Source organism: Carcharodon carcharias, chromosome 1, assembly GCF_017639515.1.
Source record: "Carcharodon carcharias isolate sCarCar2 chromosome 1, sCarCar2.pri, whole genome shotgun sequence".
NCBI classification, from domain to species: Eukaryota; Metazoa; Chordata; class Chondrichthyes; order Lamniformes; family Lamnidae; genus Carcharodon; species Carcharodon carcharias.
The window spans coordinates 61401213-61426011 of record NC_054467.1 but is presented as its reverse complement, the minus strand read 5'-3'; the positions used below and the strand labels follow the sequence as shown (position 1 = coordinate 61426011).

The 24799-nt window shown below is 41.5% G+C and overlaps 1 protein-coding gene across 4 annotated transcripts in view; it reads left to right on the top strand.

The window, feature by feature from the left end:
- The window catches only part of otud4 (OTU deubiquitinase 4), a 109907-nt gene that overhangs the window by 69090 nt on the left and 16018 nt on the right, over nt 1-24799 (top strand). For 3 of the 4 annotated variants that reach the window (XM_041186435.1, XM_041186427.1, XM_041186445.1), the window contains 3 exons: nt 6550-6697; nt 18886-19042; nt 19697-19969. In XM_041186435.1, the coding sequence (XP_041042369.1) occupies nt 6550-6697; nt 18886-19042; nt 19697-19969 (578 nt within the window). Of the gene's footprint in view, nt 1-6549; nt 6698-18885; nt 19043-19696; nt 19970-20654; nt 21387-24799 lie in introns of those variants that run through there. The other variant, XM_041186455.1, reaches the window with a different exon arrangement.

The following is a 24799-nucleotide window of genomic DNA, read 5'->3' as shown; positions in this document are numbered from 1 at the left end:
ACACCCATGATTTGAAGAAATGTGCGGCTGAGCACCTGCTTGGAGCTGCCCCAAAAACATCAATGTATAAAGAATTATTACTGCTGGATAATCAACCCAGCTTCCTGAATGACGGGCTGTGGCAGAACCATCAGCGTCTGCTCATTTTAGGCACACTTCAATTTCTGCTTTTCAGCGTAAGTGGGCTCCCTGAAGTTGTACTGCTGTTGCAGCCCTCAATGTTTTTGTTATTACCGCAAGATCCAAACCAATACAACTGGAAATTTGAGCACCAGAAAAATTAGCATGAAAGCTACCAGATGAACTTCTCTGGTAATATCCTTTAAGGAAAGGAAACTGACACCACTGTCTGGTCAAGCCTACACATTACTAGTTCATTAAAATTAGTCTCTCAATTAACTACTGAACTACATCATGGAAACACTATCACCAGAAGGACTGCAGCAAGTCACCAACACCTTTCTCAAGTTAATTAGGAATAGAATGTAAATATGACCTTGCCTGTATCTCCCATCTCCTGAAATAAAAATAACTGAGATGAACTTGGGTATTCTCAGGTTCCCAATGGACACAACTCTCCAACAGAAAATTTGCCTTACATTTTTGACCTCAGTTCTTTCTGTTTCTCCTTCAGACACAGGAGAGAGGTGGAGTTGGATTTTAACTATAGTGGAGGGCTAGAGTATGCAAAGTACAACCAAACTGTGTGAGATGAGAACCGCGAATTTCATCTTCAAAGTGGAGAATTCATTTCTCAGTGTGATGTCACTTACCTCTGAACAGTTTGGCACATGTTTTGTTTATGCAGTTTCATTTACTCGTGGGCAATATTCAAGGGTTATGACCCTCAAATGTATTTGCAATTTCTCCACTGTTTAATGAATTGAATTGAAAGCCTAACAATCAGTGCTGCAGGTTTGCATACCTGATAGAGCACAGTTCCTGATTTTCAATAATATACTTTTTGGGACGGTTTCTGTGTATAATGGCCTGGATTTTGCAGTCAGCTTGTAACTGGCCTTAAAGTGAAGTGCAAATTTATCTATTGTAATGGGCATAATATCACAAGATCATAAGAAACAGGGGCAGGAGTAGGCCATTCGGACCTTTGATACCCATCATTCAATAAGACCATGGCTGATCTGATTGTGGCCTTAACTCCACTTTTCTGTCTGCCACCTCCCCCCACCCGCCCCCCAATAACCCTTGACTCCCTTGTCGATCAACAATCTAGCTCAACATGGAATATATTCAATGACCCAGCCTCCACTGCTCTCTGCAAAAGAGAATTCCAAAGTCTGATGATCCTCTGGTGGGCTGACAAATTTCACTTGCAAGGAGGGAGGATTCTCTAATGATGTGGACCTCAGCATGGCTCTATAGCATTCTCCAGAACAGATGAAAAGGACAGATCATATGGTGCAGAAACCATGTCCACAGAATCTGTCAAAACTAAGCTGCTGCAGTAACTTTCATCCTAAAAAGGCATTGGAACAAACAATTTTAGCATAATCATTTTAAATCATAATTTTTAAAAATATGGATAAATGCAAAATAAATGTATTAAAATCATGCTAAACTGTTTTTCAAAATTAAATCAGTTAAAGAGTCAGATCCTTCCCACAGCTGTTTTGAAAAACGCTATGCTTTCCAGTACCGGTATTCTCATTGGCTTAGGATTTTTAATTATTCGTGAAGTGAGGGGTGGGCGTTGGGCAGCCTGTCTGTCCTTGAGCCAATTGCTGCTCTTAAGTGTTAGTTAGTGATCAATTAAGGGCCACCAGTATTTTACCTGCAGTGTGGGGAGGCCCAAGAGTGGGGAAGCCTGGTAGTTTTAGCTGCATGGGGTGGTGTCAGGCACAGGGTGGTCCTATTTTGTGCGTTACCAGGGGCCATCAGAGGCAAACCTCCCCTTGGCTTCTTGAACCCGATCACTCCCCTCGATGAAACTCCCAACAGCAGACTCACCTGAAGCCCTTGGCATGGTGGAACTGCCTGTTATCCAAGCAATGACCCTGCTCCTGGCAAGCACTGTAGGAGTTACAGAGCTGCGGCTGTCCGATTGGCCAGCAGCTCTCTAAGGTGGGACTTTGTCCCAAGAAAGGGGCGGAAGTCTTGCCTTAAAGCAATTAATTCTGCTTCCAGTGTTAAAAATGTGGGGCAGCAGTCGGGATCGTGAGCAGGCTCCTGCTGCCACCCTCTGCCCCAACCCCAGACCTTTTAGCCAGATGGATGGGAGGACTGCAGCACTTCATAAAATGTAGACCGCAGCCATAATGGCACGGAAGAAAGTCATTGGGCCCATCAGGTCCATGCTAACTCTCTGAAGAGCAGTTGAGACAATCCCACTGTTCTGCTTTATTCCATAGCTCTGCAGGTTCATTTCCCTCCAGTCCCCATTCAGTTTCCTTTTGAAATCTTCTATCGTATCATCTTCCACCACCCTCATAGCCAGCAAATTCCAGGTCATCACCACTCACTGTTTAAAAAGAAATGCGTCTATATATCTTGCCCAAAAGTTGCATCTGTGTCTGCTAGTCCTTATACAATCAACTAATAAAAAAGATCTCTCTTTATATAATGCTTTTCACAACTGTTGATCATCTCAAAGCGTTTTACAGTCAATGGAGTACTTTTTGAAGTGTAGTTGCTGTTGCAGGGAGCCTGACAGCTAGCTTGCACACAGCATACCCTGACAAACAGAAATGTATTAATGACCAGATAATTTGATTTTGTAATATTGATAGAGGGATATAGTTTTTGGCCAGGGTAGCTCTTCATTGAAATAGTGCCATGGGATCTTTTGCATCCACCCAACCAGGCAGATGAGGCATTGGTTTAACATCTCATGCACGAGTTAGTACCTTCATCAGTGCAGTACTTCCTCAGTATTGCACTGGAGTGTCAGCCTTGATTTTTTTTTTTGGTGTTGGGACTAGCTTTTCTTTGTCTACCTTATCTAGGCCTGTATACCTCTATTAGCTCGTCTGTCAACTTCCTTTGCTTCAAGGAGAACAACCTCAGCATCTTCAATGTTACCTTGTAGCTAAATTCCCTTGTCTCTGGAACAATTTTTTTATTATTCTCTCAAGGGTTGTGGGCATTGCTGGCAAGTCCACCATTTGTTGCTTATCCTTAATTGCCCTGGCGAAGATGGTGGTGAGCTGCCTTCTTGAACTGCTGCAGTCCAAGTGGTGTTACGAAGGGTTTTTTGATCCAGTGACAGTGAAGGAATGGTCAGGGCGTAGTGTGGTTTGGAGGGAAATTTGTAGCTGGCGGTGTTCCCATGACTGCTGCCGTTGTCCTTCTAGGTAATAGAGGTCAAGGGTTTGGAAGGTGCTGTCGAAGGAGGCTTGATGAATTGCTGCAGTGTATCTTGTAGAAGGTACATACTGCTGCCTGCCACTGTGCATCAGTGGTGGAGGGAGTTAATGTTTACATTGGTGGCTGGAGTGCCAATCAAATGGGCAGCTTTGTCCTGGATGGTGTCAAGCCACTTGAGTGTTGTGGGAACTGCACTCATCCAGGCAAATGGAGAGTATTCCATCACACTCCTGACTTGTGCTTTATAGATGGTGGACAAGCGTTGGGAAGTCAGGAGGTGAGTTAATCGCCATAGGATTCCTAGCCTCTGAACTGTTCTTGTAGCCACAGTATTTGTATAGCTCGTTCAGTTCAGTTTCTGGTCAATGGTAAACACCAGGATGTTGATAGAGGATTTAACAATGGCAACCCCATTAAATGTCAAGGGGAGGCTGTCAGATTCTCTCTTGTTGGAGATGGACATTGCCTGCACTTGTGTGGTGTCAATGCTGCTCGTTGCTTATCAGCTGAAGCCTGAATGTTGTCCAGGTCTTGTTGCATATTGGCACAGACTGCTTTGGTACCTGATGTGTCATGAATGGTGCTGAACATTGTGCAATCATCAGCGAATATCCCCAGTTCTCACCTTATGATGGAGGGAAGGTCACTGATGAAGCAGCTGAAGATGGTTGAGCCTAAGACTTCAGACTTTCCAGAATGAAACTGGAAGGACTACCCGGCATCGACCTAGGCATTGGAAATGATGACAGCAAACTCAGCCCTGTCGACCCTGCAAAGTCCTCCATGTTAACATCTGGAGGCTGGTGCCAAAATTGGGAGAGCTGTCTCACAGGCTAGTCAAGCAACTGCTTGACATAGTCATCCTCACTGAATCACATGTTACAGATAATGTGCCAGACACCGCCATCACCATCCTTGGGTATGCCCTGTCCCACCGGCAGGACAGGCCCAGCAGAGGTGGTGGGACAGTTGTATAGTCAGGAGGGAGTTGCCCTGGGAGTCCTCAACATCGCCTCCGGACCCCATGAAGTTTCATGGCATCAGGTCAAATATAGGCAACGAAACCTCCTGCTGATTACCATGTACCGCCCTCCCTCAGTTGATGAATCAGTACTCCTCCATGTTGAACACTACTTGGAGGAAGCACTGAGGGTGCAGAATGTACTCTAGAAGGGGAACTCCAATGTCCATCACCAAGAGTGGCTCGGTAGCACCACTACTGACCAAACTGGCCGAGTCCTGAAGGACATAGCTGCTAAGCTGGGTCTGTGGCAGGTGGTGAGGGAACCAACAAGAGGGAAAAACATACTTGACTTTATCCTCACCAACCTGTCTGTCGCAGATGCATCTGTCCTTGACAGTATCTGTCAGAGTGACCACCGTGCAGTTGTTGTGGAGACGAAGTCCCGCCTTCACATTAAGAATACCCTCCATTGTTTTGTGTGGCACTGCCACTATGTTAAATGGGATAGATTTTGAACAGATCTAGCAACTCAAGACTGGGCATCCATGAGGCACTGTGGGCTATCAGCAGCAGCACAATTGTACTCGAACACAATCTGTAACCTCATAGCCTGGCATATCCCCACTCTTCCATTACCATCAAGCCAGAGGATCAACCCTGGTTCAATGAAGAGTGCAGGAGGGCATGTCAGGCACAGCACCAGGCACACCTAAAAATGAGGTATCAACCTGGAGAAGCTATAACACAGGACTACTTGCGTCCCAAACAGCATAAGCAACAAGTCATAGAGCTAAGCAATCACACAACCAATGGATCGGATCTGAGCTCTGCTGTCCTGCCAGATCCAGTTGTGATTGGCGGTGGACAATTAACTCGCTGGAGGAGGATGTTCCACAAATATTCCCATCTTCAATGATGGGGGAAGCTCAGCACGTCAGTGCAAAAAATGAGGCTGAAGCATTTGCTATCATCTTCAGCCATAAGTGCTGAGTGGATGATCCATATCTGCCTCCCCCATAGGTCCCCAGCATCACAGATGCCAGTCTCCAGCCAATTTGATTCACTCCACGTGATATCAAGAAACAGCTGAAGGCACTGAAAACTACAAAGGCTATGGGCCCTGACAATATTCTGGCAATAGCACTAAGGACTTGTACTCCAGAAGTTGCCGCACTCCTAGCCAAGCTGTTCGTTGATGTGAGCTTCTGACCCCATATCTACTCCATCGCCAAGATTGCTTATTTCCACCTTTCTATCATAGTTTGTCTCAGCTCCTACTTCAGCTCATTTGCGACTGAGATCCTCATCCATGCCTTTGTGACTGCCAATGCTTTCCTGGCTGACCTGGAATTTCCAACCTCCATAAACTTCAGGTATCCAAAATTCTGTTGCTCATATCCAAACTTCAATCAAGTCCTGTTTGCTCATCACCTCTGTGCTTCGTGACCTACTTTGGCTTCTGGTCTGGCAGCACCTTGATTTTAAAATTCACAACGTTCCCCTCTTGCTGCCTTTTTACTATGTTTCCTGCCCCCCCCCCCCCCCACCTGAGTTCTCTGCACTCCTTCAATTCTGGCCCCTTATGCATCCGTGATTTTAATCGCTTCACATTGGTGCCTTCGTTTCAGCTACCTTAGTTCCAAGTTCCTCAAGACCTCTCTGTCTCTATCTTGTCCCTGTCCTTTTAAGATGCTCCGTAATCCAAACTTCTGGCCATCTGCCCTAACATCTCCTTATGTGACTTGGTGTCATAGTAAAGCACCCTGCTTCTTCAGGGTGCTTTGCTATGCTAATGGTACTATATAAATGCAAATTGTTGATTTTCTACTCTTGATTGTTTTAATGTAATAGTGTAAATCAGTTTGTCCTTGGGCAATAATCATGAACTACATGTAGTAAGAATACTTCATATAAGTTGAAACCAGTTAAAGATTTTTAAATTCAGTCTTTTTAAATTTCTCTGCAATCTGAAATATTAAAGGTAAACTGGAAAGTTGCAAACTGAATTTGTTGAGCTTTCCCTGAATGATTATGTTCAGTTGAATTAAATTGAACACAGTTTGTTGATTACCTGTTGCTCTGAATGCTGAGGGTACGCTGTATTTCATTTGTACTTTTATAGTTTCCCCGAATATATGTTTTTTATCTTCTGCTATACAATTTTCTTGATTATTTTGTTCCTGTGTTCTGAATAAAGCAAGTCTGACTATGTTTAATAATAATTCTTTTGAGATATTTCTTTAATTATATGTTATTTGTAGAAAATATGATCGAGGCTTGGAACCTGACTACACAAACGTAGAATGTAAACATTTTGCTCCTTCAGTAAAGGCTGAACTGGAGACCGATGAGGTACAAGCACCACCCAAAATGCACCTGAGAGTTGAGCAATCCATTCCAGTGCTCCATGTGAGTTTGATGCTGTTTTATTTCATTTTGTATCACTGGGATTTCAGCATGTATAAATTATTGAAAATTGGATCATGGGCAGAGAAAACAGCATAATCACAGATTCTGCCCTTCCAAGGCTGTAACTGGAGAGAGCATCTTGAGCTGTACTGCCTTCAGCAAAAGTACTATGGTTACAGGTCATAGTGGTGAATGCTAATTAAGTTGATGATTTGAAGAGAATGAAGCAAAAAGTTTATTGGCAAATCATTGATACATTGTTTCTCTTCACGTATTGGTACTCATAACTCAATAGCACCACTGGGCAAGATCAGTATATAATGTTATGATCTAGTTAGGGAGCGGTAAATTTTTGTTAAAGTAGATAAAGATTGAAATCACAGATACTCACAAAGCAAATAAAGCCACATGATTCCATGGTTTTAAATAAACAAAATAATCTTTACTATACAAAGTCAGAAAAGTGAAACAATTTACAATGTCTACCTTATACTCTAACATTCAGAACTAACATAAGGTAAATATGAATTAACAAGCAAACTGTGGTTGAACACACCGCACTGTAGGTTAAATGGCATATGTGACCAGGACAGATCTTTCAGATTTCTCAGCAACTCACCCAGACGCCAGTGATCACTGAATCTCAAAATCTCATTAAAACTCTGTCCCTGTCATGTCCATTTCAACTCCTCACTTTTGAAGATCTAGCCTCTGAATTCCCTCAAATGCCGCTCCAGCTCAAACTGCCTCAACATGTGCTCACTTCCCTATGGTTCAGACTGCGTTCCATGGGATTCACAAAGCTGTACCCCTGCCTCTAAATGCCAGCAGACTTCCAACTCTTTTTTTGTAAACCACCATCTTCACTGAGCTGGCACTGCCCCTGGGTTTCTCCAAACTCCAATTTTCCAGCTACACTGAGCTATAAATGGCTTCAAGGGGCTTCTCTGAGCCTTAACTGTCTCCAGCACAGAACCAATGAACCTCTGCCACCTTCTAAGCTCCACAGGACTTCTACTGCAGCAAATGGTTTCCAGGGGTTTCCTGTGAGCAGCAAACCATACTAGGTCCAAACTGCAACTAACTATCTCTCTCAGCAAACACCGATAAATTGAAACCAGAGAGCCTTAAGCTCCATTCATCTCAATGATGACATTGCCTTTCAGTGCTCACTGAATGCTTTTGAACTTATTTAGTTGTAACTCCCAAAACAAAACATCTCTTTGGACTGCACTTCTTTGTTAACTGTATAGACATCACATCTCCAGCTACGTAAGCCCTCCTGCTGTTTTAGGATCTTGCATTTCTAGCTGTTAATCCCTTAAATCAACATGGCTTAAGTGTAACCTTTTAAGGTAATAACCTTAGTAACATTTTAGGTGTAATGGACTCCAAAACAAAGACAGAATTACCTGGAAAAACTCAGCAGGTCTGGCAGCATCGGCGGAAAAGAAAAGAGTTGACGTTTCGAGTCCTCATGACCCTTCAACAGAACTGATTTTTCTTTACAAGGAGAGGGGTGAAATATAAACTGGTTTAAGGTGGGGGTGTGGGGGAGAGAAGTGAAGGGGGGGTGTGGTTGTAGGGACAAGCAAGCAGTGATAGGAGCAGATAATCAAAAGATGTCACAGACAAAAGAACAAAAGAACACAGGTGTTGAAGTTGATGATAATATCTAAACAAATGTGCTAATTAAGAATAGATGGTAGGGCACTCAAGGTATAGCTCTAGTGGGGTTGGGGGGCATAAAAGATTTAAAAATAATGGAAAAAGGTGGGAAAAGAAAAATCTATATAAATTATTGGAAAAAAATAGACTCCAAGCTGCTTTAGCTGCATATATCCCATTTTCTACAGTTAAACTTTAATCTCCCCAGAACTAAACATTACCTCTGAAATATTAACATGAACTATGAACTAGATATTTGCAGCAGTATCTCTAGAGAATAGGAAGAGTTCCACAAATTGTTGGCAGGAATGGGGGGTCAGAGATTGCGGAGTAGGATGAAGAGAGACAAAACGGGCATGGGATTAGCAGCTAAAGGAGAAATGGAACATGTCCAAATTATCATAACTGGAAAACATGGAAAATGTTTCTGTTAGGGGGCAATATTGGGAAAGAGTCTAACTGTTCAGGGAAGGCTTCATGAAATTAGTAGCAATGAAGAAAGATTGATAAACACCAGCCTCATTGTGTCCTGCTTTTACCCTGAAATGTTCTTCCAGCATATTTTTTCACATGCAATTTATGATATAGTTTGTCTTGTCACGTGCTAAATAAATGTAATTTTTTTCTCTAAGATCATGATGGCAATAAGTTGCTTTTTCTATCCTGATATTAATTCTGCATGGATTCGAAATTCTTCAACACTTCAGCTCCTTAATTTGGTAATCAGTTAAGGTGACCAGGATAAACAAATGGTGAGCACAGCTAAAAAGTCTGCTAGAAGAGAGGTGATTATTTATCACCATTCTAAATTTCGGTGTTCGTCAAAGGCAATATCCACATAATGAAGTATTATAGCCTTGTTTTCCCAAACCCATAATAGGCTGGCTGTAATCCAAACTAGCTGTCCAGAGGCTATCTTCTCCAAGCAAAAATCCACCCTCTCCAACATAAAGCAGGTCTGGTAAAGCTGATAGTCCTCCGGAAGGTTCTGATTGGACCAGCATTTCAGGGTAATGAGTGTCTACATCAGCAACACACTGTGCTACAACCTCATCTTGGCACTCTTTACTGATTCATGACAGTTAATAGCAAGAGTAGTGGCGGCATGTAATGTATTCATGCTTTGTATCCAACCTCGATATATTGTCTGAGTATCCAGAGAGGTTCTAATTCTTAGTTAAAAATTTGAGTGAAAGCAAAACTACAGTACTCAACAGTGAGAGAATCCATGTCCTCGTATTGCATTATGGCCCAAACCTACAACCATGCGCATGTTGTGTGTGGGATAGTATGCTGTAGGGTAAACATTTACACTTTTCCATGGCATTGAGCATTGGGTCATATTGCCCATCACCTGCTCTTATCAGTTCCAACGGGTGGAAAATGCAACATTTGACCATAATTCAGACTAAAACCTTGAATTTATTAATAGGGTGTAAGATTACATCTAACAAATGCAGTAAACAAAAAGCAATACAATGTTGAACTTGAACAATACTTTAAACTAGTTTTTAAAATAATATGTTCAAATCTTTTACATTCTTTATAGAATCCTTTAACTGAACCATTTGAATGTAGCATTGACACTTCAGCTCCACTTAAACCTTTCCTATGGCACTCCTTGGGGTGGATCTTCATGCGATAGTGTATAAATAGGTGATAGTGAATCGGCAGCCAATTTAACATCTCTTCCAATTTTTAATTCTGTGAGAAATTTTTTTTAACATTTATTTGGTGCAGGAAGACACCTCAGAGCTCTTTACATTGAGGGAAAAAAATCATGTTGAGCAGTTGGGCAAAAGGAATAATGGTGAGTTTTGGAATGGGGGTCTAAATTATAAATTGTTCGAAGTGGTTTTGGAAACACATTTGCTGGCTAAAACAATTGGTGGAGAGCTAGCTTAGATGGCTAGAAACAAGCATAGAAAATAGGAGCAGGAGTAGGTCATTCGGCCCTTCAAGTCTTGTCCGCCATTCAATATGATCATGGCTGATCCTCTGTCTCAACGCCATGCTCCTGCTCTCTCCTCATACCCCTTGATGCTCTTATAGTCTAGAAATTGATCTGTTTCCTTATTAAATATATTCAGTGACCTTGGCCTTCACAGCTTTCTGTGGTACAGAATTCCACAGGTTCACCACCCTCTGAAGAAATTTCTCCTCATCTCAGTCCTAAGTGGCCTCCCCTATAGCTTGAGACAGTGACCCCTTGCTTTAGAACCCCCATCCAGAGGAAAATTCATCCCTGCATTCAGTCTGTCCAGCCCTGTCAGAATTTTATGTTTCAATGAGACCCCCTGTCATTCTTCTAAACTCCAGTGAATACAGGCCTAGTGGTCCAATCTCTCCTCATACAACAATCCTGCCATCCCAGGAATCAGTCTGGTGAACTTTCGCTGCATTCCCTCTATGGCAAGTATATCCTTTCTTAGGTAAGGAGACCAAAACTGCACACAATACTCCAGGTGTGGTCTCACCAAGGCCCTGTACAGCTGCAGTACAACATCTTTGCTCCTGTACTCCAGTCCTCTCGCAATGAAGGCCAACATGCCATTTACCACCTTAACTGCTTGCTACACCATGCTTGCTTTCAGTGATTGGTGTACATGTACACCCAGACCCCTTTGTACATTAACATTTCCTAATCTATCAGCATTTAAATAATACTCCGCCATTCTGCTTTTCCTATCAAAGTGGATAACTTTACACTTATCCCCGTTATACTTTATTTGCCATGCATTTGCTCACTCGCTCAACCTAATTCTCCTTGAAGCCTCTTAACGCGCCCCTCATAGTTCACATTCCCAACAAGTTTTGTGTCGTCAGCAAAGTTGGAAATATTACATTTGGTTCCCTCATCCATATCATTGATGTACATTGTGAATAGCTGGGGCCCAAGCAATGATTCCTGTGGTACCCCACTAGTCACTGCCTGCCACTCTGAAAAAGACCCATTTATTCCTACTCTGTTTCCTCAATCCATGCCAATATATTACGCCCAATTCCTTGTGTTTTAATTATGCACACTAACTTCTTATGTGGCACTTTATCAAAAGCTTTTAGAAAATCCAAATACACCACATCCGCTGGTTCTCCCTTATCTATTCTGCTAGCTGCGTCCTCAAAAAAAAACTCTAGTAGGTTTGTCAAACATGGAGTTTCATAAATTCATGTTGACTTTGTCTAATCCCATTGATATTTTCCAAGTGTCCCATTATCACATCCTTTATGATAGATTCTAGCATTTCCCTACTACTGATGTTTGACGAACTGGTCTGTAATTTGCTGCTTTCTCCCTCCCACCCTGCTTTTTTAAATAGCGGGATTACATTTGCCACCCTTTAACCTGTTGGGAATGTTCCAGAATCTACAGAATTTCAGAAGATGACAACCAGTGCATCCACTATTTCCATGGTCACCTCCTTCAGTACCCTGGGATGTAGATTATCAGGCCCTGGGGATTTATTAGCTTTCAGTGCCATAAACTTCTCCAGCACTATTTTTTTAGTAATACTAATTTCCTTCAATTCCTCCTTCTCACTATACCCTTAATTCCCTAGCATTTCTGGGAAGTTGTTTGTCTTCTTCCGTGAAGACAGATCTAAAGTAGTTGTTTAATTGATCTGCCATTTCCTTGTTCTCTATTATAAATTCTACCATTTCGGACTGTAAGGAACCTACATTTGTCTTCACTAATCTTTTTCTTTTTACATACTTATAGAAGCATTTACAGTCTGCTTTTATGTTCCGTTCAAGTTTATTCTCATTCTTTATTTTTCCCTCCTTAATCAATCTCTTGGTCCTCCTTTGCTGAATTCTAAACTGGCCCCAGTCCTCGGGCTTGTTACTTTTTCTAGTGAGGATTGGGAGTGTTTTAAATACAAGCAGAAGATGACCAAAAATTTGATTAAAAAGGATAAAAGTAGAATGAGAGTAATAAAAGGACCTGAATTTTACCAGCTCACATGAGGCGGGAACAAGGAAGGGGTCTGGTTAAATGATGCAGGAGTTCATTGGGCAGGATCCCTGACCAATTCCCACCATCGGCAATTTTTCAGAGAGTGGCCAGTGTGGTAAGTCGAACAGAAGGAGATGCAAAAGCACTTTACATAATTAAGGAGGCAACAGACCAAGATTTTACCAGGGAATTGCAATCTTATCTGGGCCGCTTGGGACTTTCATTTGCTTGGTGCTCAGGTTCTTTGTGACCTCCATAAGTGCTTCCTGGAGGCGTGTGTGAGTTTTCCAGAAAGCTGCTTTCGTGGCTGAATCCTGGGGGACTTAGGTATCTATTTAAGTCATAGCTTCTGACCCCTGTACACAGCCCAATTCACAGGCAGAAGACAAATATATCCACTGCCAGATAACTGCAAGGACCACCATCAAGCAGGACATTGGCTTATTGGAGATGAGGTTTCGATGCCTTGATAGATCTGGGGGAGCCCTGCAGCACAGACACTCATGGGTATCGTGCACCATTGTCATTTGCTGCACATTACACAGCCTGATCAAGTGGCCTTTTCAGAACATACTGTCAGTGGTTTAAACCTCTGTACAATGTCGAATGTTGTATGGAAATAAATGTACAAATCATTTCAGGTCGCAATTCAGCAACATTCTCTTTAATCAAAATTCAAGTATGTGTTTGTAAGATTAATATCACCCAGTAAACCCCCAGTACTAGTCCGTACATCGAGGTGCACCCTTACTAAAACTTCTAAGTGGTGCCGCGCGTGCGCACCCCCCACCCCCACCCCAACACAGCTTGAGGTGATGTGAGGGAAGGCTGCTGCCTTTCTTGCTTTCGTGCATTAGATGGCTGTGACCTTTCATCCTCTGGGTGTGTGAGCCCTACTGGGTCCGGAAGGGGCTGAAAATGTGCGTTTAGTGATGGAGATGCCCTGAGAGGAGCCCCCATTGCCTGAAGCCTGCCCTTCCTCTGCCCTAGAGACCTCACTTAAACTCCAGTGGTTGCTTGGAGTAGTTGCTCTCCAGGCGATGGGGAAATACATGCCTGGCCCATCTCTCTCACCCATTGCTCCACTGACATCATGGCTGAGGCCATGTCCCCTCACAACCCCTGCATCTAGTTGGTAGTGTACTCCATATGTCTCTCCATGAGGCTTGCCACTCTCAATGAAGGATGCCATGCATTCACTCACCAGAGATATGGAGCCACTCATGTCATGGATGGATACCTCCATTGTTTGAGCATGGACTTCACGACCTTGAAGCTCGACATCTCACACATATGCTGCATGAGCTGGAGCCTTTGCCTCTTCGCTGATGACACCCAAGGATCACCATCTGCTTGGACCTGAGCATTACTGGGCCTTCCTTCGCTCCACCGAGAGAAAGTACCGATCCTGTCACTGCCTCCACCATCTCCACTTGCGCTTCTGTGAAGTGTTTACCCGAGAGGGCCACCAAGTCTACATGCGCAAAGAGGGTGCGCAGAAATAAAGTAATGCAGTGTCTTCCGATGGCATTACATCCTGTGAGCTTTCCAGGATGGATACATCACTCGTCTGTCCTTCGCCTGATTCTGCACCTGGTGGAGATAAAATAATAAAGTGTAAGTGTTGGTTCTGCCACGAATACCCTCGTCCTTCCCTTTGTGAAGAGCTTCCAGTGGCAATGAAAGCCCTCACATAAGCCTAATGCCATATAAGGTCTAGGGAAAGTTAGATGCAACCGAATCTTTAGGCATTCTCTCTACCTTCTATGCCTGTCTCACCCTCAGTGACCGGCTGCCCTGCAGTGACCCAACCAATTTTCAAAGCTGCTTCCTCTATTAGCATCAAGTCAGTGATAATGACTACTCCAGCTCCGGTCCATTGGCACTCCCTGGCATTCTGGGCACACTTCTCCTATGAACATGGGCAGTGTCAGTGCTGTCTTATGGCATTATGTGCTGCTTCATCTGAGTCAATGTAAATGTTCAGTGCCATGCCTATGGTATAGCATGGTGAGATGGCCATTTAGCCATCTCAGTGCAACTTTTACCCATGCCTGAGGATGAGTCTTTGCTGCGTGGCAGTTTCTCAACCCCAGTATTGGTGCTTGATATTGCCCCATGCCTGGGTTCACCACCACGGGCATCTTTCACTTAATCCTGGACTTCCAGATGCCAATGTGTTAATGCCAGTCACCTTTCCAGACCAGAGCAAGTCGTCATAGGGCTTCCTGCACTGAACCCAGGTTCTAAGCATGACTCCTTGGCTGGTCACCACTTCATCCACCTCCATTCATGCCGCCTTGGTTATGACTGGTGGCTGCCTCCTTCCATCTGTGGAAAAGGACCTGTTTCTTTTCACGGACTGCTGGTGCAAGAGCCTCAAGAGGCATCACATCATGGTGTCCCAGCCAACCTCTCAAACAAAAAAAAGATTATCTGGTCATTGTCACATTGCTGTTCCTAGGAGTTTGCTGAGCACAAATTAGCTGCCACGTTTCCTAGTTCACAACACTGACTGCACTTCAAATAGTACTTCATTAGCTGTAAAGCACTTTGAGATGTCTGGTAGTCGTGAAAAGTGTTATGTGAATGCAGAGCATTTTTTTAGAAGACACTCAAAGCATTGTGGGGAACTGCGAGTCTAATAAAATTAGAGAGGGAGAAGCTTAATTTAATATTGGTAAAGAAGAAATATTGGAGAAATTAATGGGACTTAAAGCTGACAAATCCTCTGGACCTGGTGACCTATTTCTTAGGATTTGAGAAGAGTTGGCTGCAGAGAGGTGCAGTGCTTGTGATCTTCCAAAATTCCCTACATTTAGGAATGGTCTTAGTGGCAGGCAGCAAATATATCATTATTATTCATGAAAGGAGAGAAAAAATAGGGAACTACAGGCCAATTAGCCTGACATCAGTTGTCAGCAAAATGATGGAATCCATCATTAAAGAAGTGGTAATAGGACACCCGAAAAATCAAAAGGAACATTGTGTCTGACAAATCTATTTGTTTTTTTGAGGTTGTAACTAGCAGGATAGAGGGAGGGAAACCAATACATGTAGTACATTTGAATTTTCAAAAGTCATTCGACAGGATGTCACAACACAGGCTGTTGCATAAGATAAGGGCTCATTGGGGTTGGATTAGCATGGATAGAGGACTGGTTAAAGGAAAGAAAATAGAGCATAGGAATAAACTTGTCATTTTTAGGTTGGCAGACTGTAACTAATGGGGTTGTCGCAAGGATCATTGTGGGGCCTCAGCTATTTACAGTTGATATTGATGACTTATGCAAGGAGCCAGTGTAATTTATCCAAATTGTTGATGATGCAAAGCTAGGTGTGTAAGTCTGTAAAAGAATATTAGGTTAAGTGAGTGGACAAGGAGTAGAGGAAATAGGTTATTAATTTTGTTAGGAAGAATAGAAAAACATTTATTTTAAGTTTCTCACCATTTAAATATTGGTGTTTAGTGGGATTAGGGTGTCCTCATACAAGAAATAAAAAATTAACCTGGGTACAGCAAGCAATTAGGAAGGTATGTTGGTGTTTATTGCAATGACTAGTGGAGTGCAATAGCAGGGATGTCTTGCTGCAGTTGTACAGAAATTTGGAAATGCAGCACTTGGAGTATTGTATCTACTTGGTCTCCTTGCTTAAGGAATGATATATATGCCTTAGAATGAACAATGAAGGATTGCTAATTTGATTCCTGGGATGAAAAGGTTCTCCTAGGGGAGAGATTGAGTAGAATGGGCCCAAATTCTCAGGAGTTGAGAAGTATGAGGTGATCCAATTTATAAAATTCTTAGAGGCTTGACAGAGTAAATGCTGAGGGGCTGTTTCCCCAGCTGATAAGTCTCCTGGACTTGATGGCCTGCATTCTAGGGTGTTAGAAGAAGTAGTTGCAGAGATAGTGGACACATTGGTTGTAATCTTCCAAAATTCCTTGGATTCTGGAAAGGTCCTAGCAGATTGGGAAAACTGCAAGTATAACACCTTGGTGGAGGGAGACAGAAAGCAGGTAATTATAGGTCAGTTAGTCTAGCATCTGTCATAAGGAAAATGCTTGAATCCATTATTAAGGAGATAATAGGACATTTCAGGCAGTGTTGCCATGGTTTTGTGAAAGGGAAATCATGTTTGACTAATTTATTAGAGTTCTTTGAGGAAATAACAAGCAGGATGGATAATGGGGAACCCAGTAAATGTGGTGTATTTGGATTTCCAAAAGGTATTCAATAAGGTGCCACATAAACCCAGAGCTCATGTATTAAGGGTAACATATTAGCATGGATAGAGGATTGGTTAGCTAACAGGAAGCAGAGAGTTGGAATAAATGGGCCATATTTGGGTCAGCAAACTGCAAATTGTGAAGTGCCCCAGGGATTAGTGATGGGGTCTCAACTATTGACAATCTACGGTAATGACTTGGATGAAGAGACTGAGTGTATGCTAGCCAAATTTGCTGATGGTGCAAAGATGAGTAGGAAAGTAAATTGTGAGGAGGATACCCCAGAGGGTGGTGGGAATTTGGAACTCACTGCTTGGAACATTTAAGAAGTATTTGGATGTGCACTTGCGATGCCATGGCATACAAAGCTACGGCCTAGTGCTGGAAAATGGGATTAGAATAATTAGGTACTTGTTTGACTGGCGCAGATTCAATGGGCCGAACGGCCTTTTTCTGTGCTGTGGATCTCTCTGACTCCATGACTGCAGAAATCCATGATACATGGCGATCTGGTGGTCCTGGTATCTGAATCACAAAAAGCGAGCATGCACGTAGTGGTTTGCATGGCGAATAGGATGTTGGCCTTTATTGCAAGGGGTATGGAGTTTAAAAGTAGGGAAACGTTGCTACAGCCATACAGTGCATTAGTGAGACCACATCTGGTGTAGTGTGTGCAGTGTTGGTCTCCTTATTTGGAAAAAGGACATAATTGCATCAGAGAATGTTCACTCAGCTGATTCCTGGGTTGAAGGGTTGTCTTATGAGGGAAGGTTGAATGGGTTAGTCCTATGCTCATTGGCATTTAGAAGAATGAGAGGTGCTCTTATTGAAACATATAAATTCTGAGGAGACTTGACAGGGTGGATGCTGGAAGTGTGTTTTCCCCTTGTGAGGAAGTCTTGAAGGTGCCTCCCATTTAAGACGGAGATGAGGAGGATTTTCTTTTCTGAGGGTTGTTAGACTTTGGAATTCTCTTGCCTAAAGAGCAGTGGAGGCTTGGTCATTGAATACAATCAAGGCTGTCATAGATTTTTGATCGACAAGTGAGTTAGGACTTATGGGAGCAGGTAGGAAAGTAGAGTTAAGGCCACAAAAATAATCAGCCATGATTTTATTGAATGGTGGGGCAGGCTAAAGGGGTTGAATGGCCTACTGCTCTTTATTATATAATCTTATAGAGGGTATTGAACTAGAAGGCATAGCCTTTCCGATAAGATGACGGCTGTTTCAATTTGAGATAAGGAGAAATTTCTTCACTTCAGAGGGTTGTGGATCTTCAGGATTCTCTACCCCAAAGGGCTGTGGATGCTCAGTTGAGTATATTTAAGACTGAGATCAATAGATGTTTGGACGTTGAGAATCAAGGGGTATGGGGGTAAGGTTAGAAAGTGGAGTTGATGTAAAACATCAGCAATAATATTGAAATAAACTGAACAGGCATATGGCCCACTCTAGCTCTATTTCTGATGCTCTTATGTGGTAATTTACGAACCTACAAACATACAAATTAGAAGCAGGAGTAGACCACTTGGTCCCTTGAGCCTGCTCCGCTGTTCAATAAGACCATGGCTGATCTGATTGTAACCTCAACCCTACATTCCTGCCAACCCCCGACAACTTTTCACCCCCTTGTTAATCAAGAATCTATCTAGCTCTGCCTTAAAATATATTCAAAGACTCTGCTTCCACCGTCTTTTGAGGAAGAGAGTTCATCAGACTCTCAGCCCTCAGAGAAAATTTCCCCTCATCTGTCTTTCATGAACGACCTCTTATTTTTAAACAGCAATCTCATTGCTATATGTGGAACCTTCCTATAAATAAATGGGCTGCCATGTTTACCAACATCACACCAGTGACTACACCTCAAAAGTACTTAACTAGTTATGAAGCACTTTTGAATATCCTAAGGTTGTGAAGGTGCACTATAAATAGTTCTTTTTCTATTCTGTATCTAACCATATCTGAATTGGATGAAATAGAAGGCACTATTATTCGTTGCTATATGTGGGTCTTCACATGCTGAATGCCAGAAACATGGTACCAAGTATTCAGCGACTGGTTCGTATGAAAGCGCAATCAAACACTACTTTCATGCATTTGATTAATGAAATGACCTAACAGCGCATTTACTAAATGCCATTGACAAAGCTTTCTTAAAGGAGTAATTGAAAGTGTACTTGTTATAATTGAGGTTTGTTTGGGACTGTGTCTTTAATTTAAAGTAAAATGAAGGGAGTCATGTGTGCAAGAAACTAGTAATCAGAAAATTGCATAAATTATATATTTCTTTATAATTTCTGTAACAATTTCCTTTAAATTTCTGTCTTGAAGAATCCATTGGAGATGCCCGCTTACACTGCAACCCAAAGAATGGATCCTGTCCTTCAATCAGATCTGAGGATGTCACATCTTCCTTCCTCAGCAACATCATTGACTCCACCGGTGCTTTCAGTACATCCACCTGAGTCAGTCACTTGTCAATCAGCAGGTAAAATGTTAAGTAATACCTATAACCTCTAATTGAAAAGATAGCTGTGTTATGTATTGCATGTAACATACAGTTAATTTTAGATTTTCCAATGTAAGGAGGAATTCAAATTACATCTTAAAAACTGAGTGAAATGGTTGTTGAAGGTCATCCAACCTTGAAAATTCACCTCCTTCAGAAAAGGTTCTAAGGTTTATTTTAGGAGTATTTCAGGTGTACGTTACAGGTAGGAGTACTTAGAAAATTGCATTTTACCACTTTTCCCACAAGTGCATTAGAATTGATTTCTAATGCATTAAGAATTTAATGTAAAAATTTGGAACACATTTAATAACCATGGGATTTTAATAAAAGCGGATTAATCTCCTTAAGTACAGCTTTTCAAAATGCTAGTATTTCTTGTAACAAAATGGGTGATACATTTGTAACAGTCGGCTTTAGAAACTTGCGTAATGTTAATAAAGCCATAGAACGTTTGTTTTCATAATCACGTAGTTGGGAGCCAAATGCTCAAGTTACTTGTTAATGAACACTTGTCTTCTGAAAAGAAAAAGTTTAAGAATTTGTGAATATAATTCACCGTTTCAATGTGATATTGTGTGACTCTTTTATTTTTAAGAAAGCTTATTGAAGATAGCATCTTCTGTTTGACAGAGAGTTTGCCACAGACGGTCATCCCACCTGTATCTCTATCACCTTCAGTGATGTCCAGTCCAGCCGTGTCACAGGCTCAAGTGACCTCAGCATTTATTACTCCACTTTGTGCTCCTATGCATGGCGCTAATCTGCCACCGATGCCTGCACTTCAGATTCCAAACTCCTATGATGATCTTTTGTACCCTGGGTTTGCTGTGAATGAAAAGGGAGAGTACCTCACCAGCGCACCTGTGTATTCATACAACAAAAATGGAGCTGATCTTCCGAATGGTAAATAGTGTGAACTTTTTTAGATTTTTTTTTACTTCTAAAGTTGCTAGGAATTATCTTTTCCTGTATTGACATCCTATGGCCTTAATGAGCATGGTTTATAAACACCGATACTTTGTAATAAAAATAACAGTAAATGCTGTAAAGTGCAAGCCAGTCATTGTCGGAAAGGAAGAAAGGCTAATGTATTAGATTGTATGCTGCCCTTTCAGCTCCTGTGAGACTATTCCCAATATTTTGTGTTTTTATTTCGCACTTGCAGCATTTACTACTTTTTCATCTCTATTAGTGATAATTTAGCCCAAATTGTGTGTCATTCTCTTTTGTCGGTATACCCAGGATTGAGCCTTTCCAAATTCATTTTGTGTAGGACGTCTAGCGCCAATAAATTCCCATCTAATTGAACTTAAGTGCCAGAGGTGACTGGCATTGTTAGCCTACTGTATCATATAGTTACTCAAAAACTGAATTGGCTAATCTGGAAAACATACAAACTGCAGTGAATTTACTTGAGTTCAGGATTATTCTATATCCACAGTTTTTTTGTTTTTATTCTACAACTAGTTGGATCTAATTAGCAGTATATGGGTATTTTTAAGGAGGGAAGAAAGGGACAAAACAGAAAGTTTTAATTGTGTAAACTTGTTAAAGAAGCATGAATATCACTAAATGCTTTGTCTTTCAGGAACCTTACATATAATTACAAACATAGACGGACAGGTGAAGACACTCTGGTCCATCCAGCCTTCACAATTGTGACACCTGTGTATCACGTTATGTGCACTCTCCACCCAACCAGAAACCATGTAGTCACCTGGGAGAGGCAAGAAGCCCAGTTGAAAACCCAGACTAATTTGGTAAATTTGGGTAAAAAAATTTCCTCCACATCTAAGTCATTGAGCCCAGTCCAGGAGATCACTCTGGCCCTGAAAGGCCAGACGTCCTCCCCAACCAGAAACAGGTACTGCTCTTGCTTAAAAGAACAGTGGATTGACATCCATTGCATGATGGTAGCCTGTTCCAAAAGTCCACTATTCTCTGGGAAAAGAACCAGCTCCTGACGACTAACCTAGATCTTCCCTAATACAACTTAAAAATTGCAATCCCTGGTCCTCCCTGACCTATTTAATTGGAACCCGTCAACTCAAACACAATCTCATTCCTTTCAACATTTTATAAACATCAATCAGTCCTTCGCGGAATCTGTTTCTCTAAGGGGTAGAGTCCCAGCTCTTTGAACCTATTTTCATAACTAAAATGTTTTATGCTATTAATTAGTCTAATGGTCCTCCTCTGCAAACCTCATTATCACCCATCATGTGAAGAGACCAAACTGAACACACTACTGAAGCATGACCAAAGTTTTGTACAAGGACAGAATAGTAAGGTTTGTTTTCTGATCAATTGTCCTGTAAATGCACCACAACATTCCGTTTGCTCTTGCTCTTTTAACTGCATTGACCTTTAGAGATTTAGACAGTAGAATGTCAAGATTTCTTTCTTTAATTGATTGGTTCAAAATATAGTAGTTGAAGCAAACCTGTTTGTGTTCACTATATATCGAGACATAAGAGAAAGTGTATTCTGCTGATATGAATAAAACTGGCTAAAAATGAAGTTTTAAAAAAATAGCTGACTGGCATTTTTGTTCTTGCACTTGATGTTTCAAATTGGCTGCTATTCCTTTTATATAGGCATTTTTATCTGATTGGGATGGGAGTTTGTTGTTTACTGTTGCAGAACTCTCAAAGTATTTTTCTTTTGCTAAATTGTAACTGGATTTGCAAATTTATTTAAATAATTGTCATCAGTGAGAAATATTCACTAAATACCAAATTGTTGTGGAAGGGAGAAACATCCTTTTGCTCCCCATGCATGAGTAAAGTTGCCAGATGAGCAAAGCTGATCTGTAGATTTCACATGGAATTCTCCTGCAGTCATGAAGTTTCCTTTCTGTACTATATGAGGTACATATACTCTGGCCCTTTTTGATTTTTATTTTTGGTATAATTGCTGAAAATTATTTGTACGCGATCATTCCTTATTTTGAAGCTGATCAGATTCAACAATCCTTTTTCCACATTGCTGTTCCCCAGTTAGTGCCTTATACTTACTCAATGAGGCATAACCATGATTATTCGCAGATCCCTTCAAGAAAATCTGAAGTACTGGCTTAGGAAATTTGAAAAGATTTTACATTGCAACACATGAGTGATTTATTTGGTTTGAACCTTCTCTTTCTCCCACACATTTTCACATATGAATGTCAGGGAAAAATCCCCCAAAATATTAGGATAAAAGCTGCATTGATGTTTAACATGATGAATGCTCCCGATCCAAAACACCGGACTATCATTTTTGCTTCCCTATCCCCAGTTTCCATCGCTCCATCATTTGGAGGGTGTGCCTTCAGCTGCTGAGGCCCTAAGCATTGGAATTCCCTCCCTAAGCCTCTCTGCCTTTACCTTTCTCCTCATTTGAAAGCACTGCTTAAAACTGCCTCCTTGACCAAACATCCTAATATCTCCATATGCGGCTTGGTGTCAATTTTTTTTTCATAATGCTCCTGTGATGTTTTATTATGTTAAAGGTACTTATCGTGTATAAATGCAAGTTGTTGTTATAGTAGTACAGATGTGTTTCCGGTACTTTCTGTTTTCAATAATTGCCCTGTGAAGTTTAAATCATTCAACAAAGATACTTTTATGCTGGTCATATTTTAGTTTTATTCTGGGAGACTGATGCTTTGAGCCAAATGTTTCTTGTGGATTGTTGAAGGTATTGCCAGGGTAAGGGAGCTAGATTCAGTAGCTTAAAACCAGAATTGGATATTAGCCTCTTGGCATCTGAATTGAAACTGAATCCATATGAAAATTGGGTGTGAAAGAAGTTATAGTATTTTAGAGCAAACCCCATTATCAGTCTATTATCCATTTTTCTAAATCTTAAAGGGTTAGATTGAGCGATGAGGAAAGATTGGAGAAACTTGGTTCCAGGCCTCCATTTTGAGCTACCTATTTGTGAAATGTGTGGGAATGGTCTGAAGTTAATTCCTCATCTTTCTTGGTCCTGTGTATAAGAATTGTTAAGTTCAAGACTGTGCTATGACATCAAATACACACCATGTGGCTTTTCCAACACATCTTGCATTGTGCTTGGATTTCAGAGAATGTTATTTAATTTAGGATATGCACAATTGGCAAACTTGACAGGCCCAATAGAATATAAATAGGAGCAGGATTAGGCCATATGGCCCATTGAGCCTGCTCCACCGTTCAATAAGATCGTGGCTGAATTTTACATCAACTACACTTTCCTGCCCTATTCTCCTATACCTTGATTCCCTTAGGACCCAAAATCTGCTGATATAAGTTGTAAATATACTTATTGACTGAGCATCCAGAGCCCTCCAGGGTAAAGAATTCCAAAGATTCACAACCTTATATGTGAAGAGGTTTCTCCTCGTTAATACACGTTATTTTGAGTGCTTAAGTGTATTCAGGAGATGTACATTAATTGGGGATTCATTTATGCTTCTTTGTGTAGGTGCAGACTGAAACTGTGGTTGTTGGGTTTGGAGATGCATATCAGTACTGTGTCTCTGTAGATAAAAGCTTGTAAGTTTGTAAAGATTAGGCTCCAGTTCTGTCCTTGACCATGTGACTGTTAGAATGTTCATCACAGTCCTAAACGGCTGCCCCCTTGCCCTGGGACTATTGCCTCTAATTCTAGATTCCCCAGAAAGGGGTAACAACCTCTCTGCATCTGTCCTGTTGAACCCTGGAATAATGTTGTATGTTTCAATGAGATCATCTTTTCATCAACCTAAACTCCAGGAAATGTATGTCTGTTATACTTGATTTTTCCTCATGGGGCAGCCCTTTCATCTCAGTAATCAATTGAATGAACTTATTTTTTCCCCCAAGGTCAAGTATATCCTTCCTTAGGTAAGGAGACCAAACCGTACAATATGTCATCAAACCTGGGTACGTTACACAGAGGCCTTCTCACCCAAGCTATTGAAATAGACCTTAAATAGCTGAGGCCCAAGTGCTGATCCTTGCTATAGTCCACTAGTTACATCCTGTTATCCTGAAAATTACCTGTTTATTCTAACTATCTGTTAACCAGCCCTCCATCCATGCCAATATATTGCTCCTGATTCCTTGAACCCATAACATGTGTAACAACTTGTGTTGTAGCACCTTTGTGAATACCTTCTAAAGATCCAAATATACTGCATGTACTGGTTACCCTTTATCTACCCTGTTTGTTTAAACTCAGAAAACTCAAACGATTTGTCAAACGTGTTTTCCCTTTTAAACTTTGACTTTGCCTAACAATGTGGTGACTTTCCAAGGCTCCATTACCATGTTCTTAATAGGTTCCAGCATTTTCCCTACTGCTGACATCAGGCTAACTGGCCAATCGTTCCTTGTTTTTCTCTCCCTCCTTTCTTGAGCAATGAGGCTAAATTTGCTATGTTCCAATTCTCTGGGTCCACTCAAGAATCTAGGGAATTCTGGAATTTCAAAACCAATGCATCCGCTATCTCTGCAACCATCTCTTTTAAAACCCTAGGATCTAGGCTATTGGGTCCAAGGGATTTGTCAGCTTTTAGTTCCTTAATTTTTGCAGTACTACTACTTTCCTAATATTAATTACAATAGGATCCTCACTCTCATTAGACGATTCATTCCCCACAATTTCCGGTATGTTCTCTGTGTCTGCTGCTGTGTGGATAAACTCAAAATAGTTATTTAATATCTCTGTCGTTTTCTTATTTCCTAATTTCCCCCATTTCGGCTTCGAGTGACCCATGATGACTTT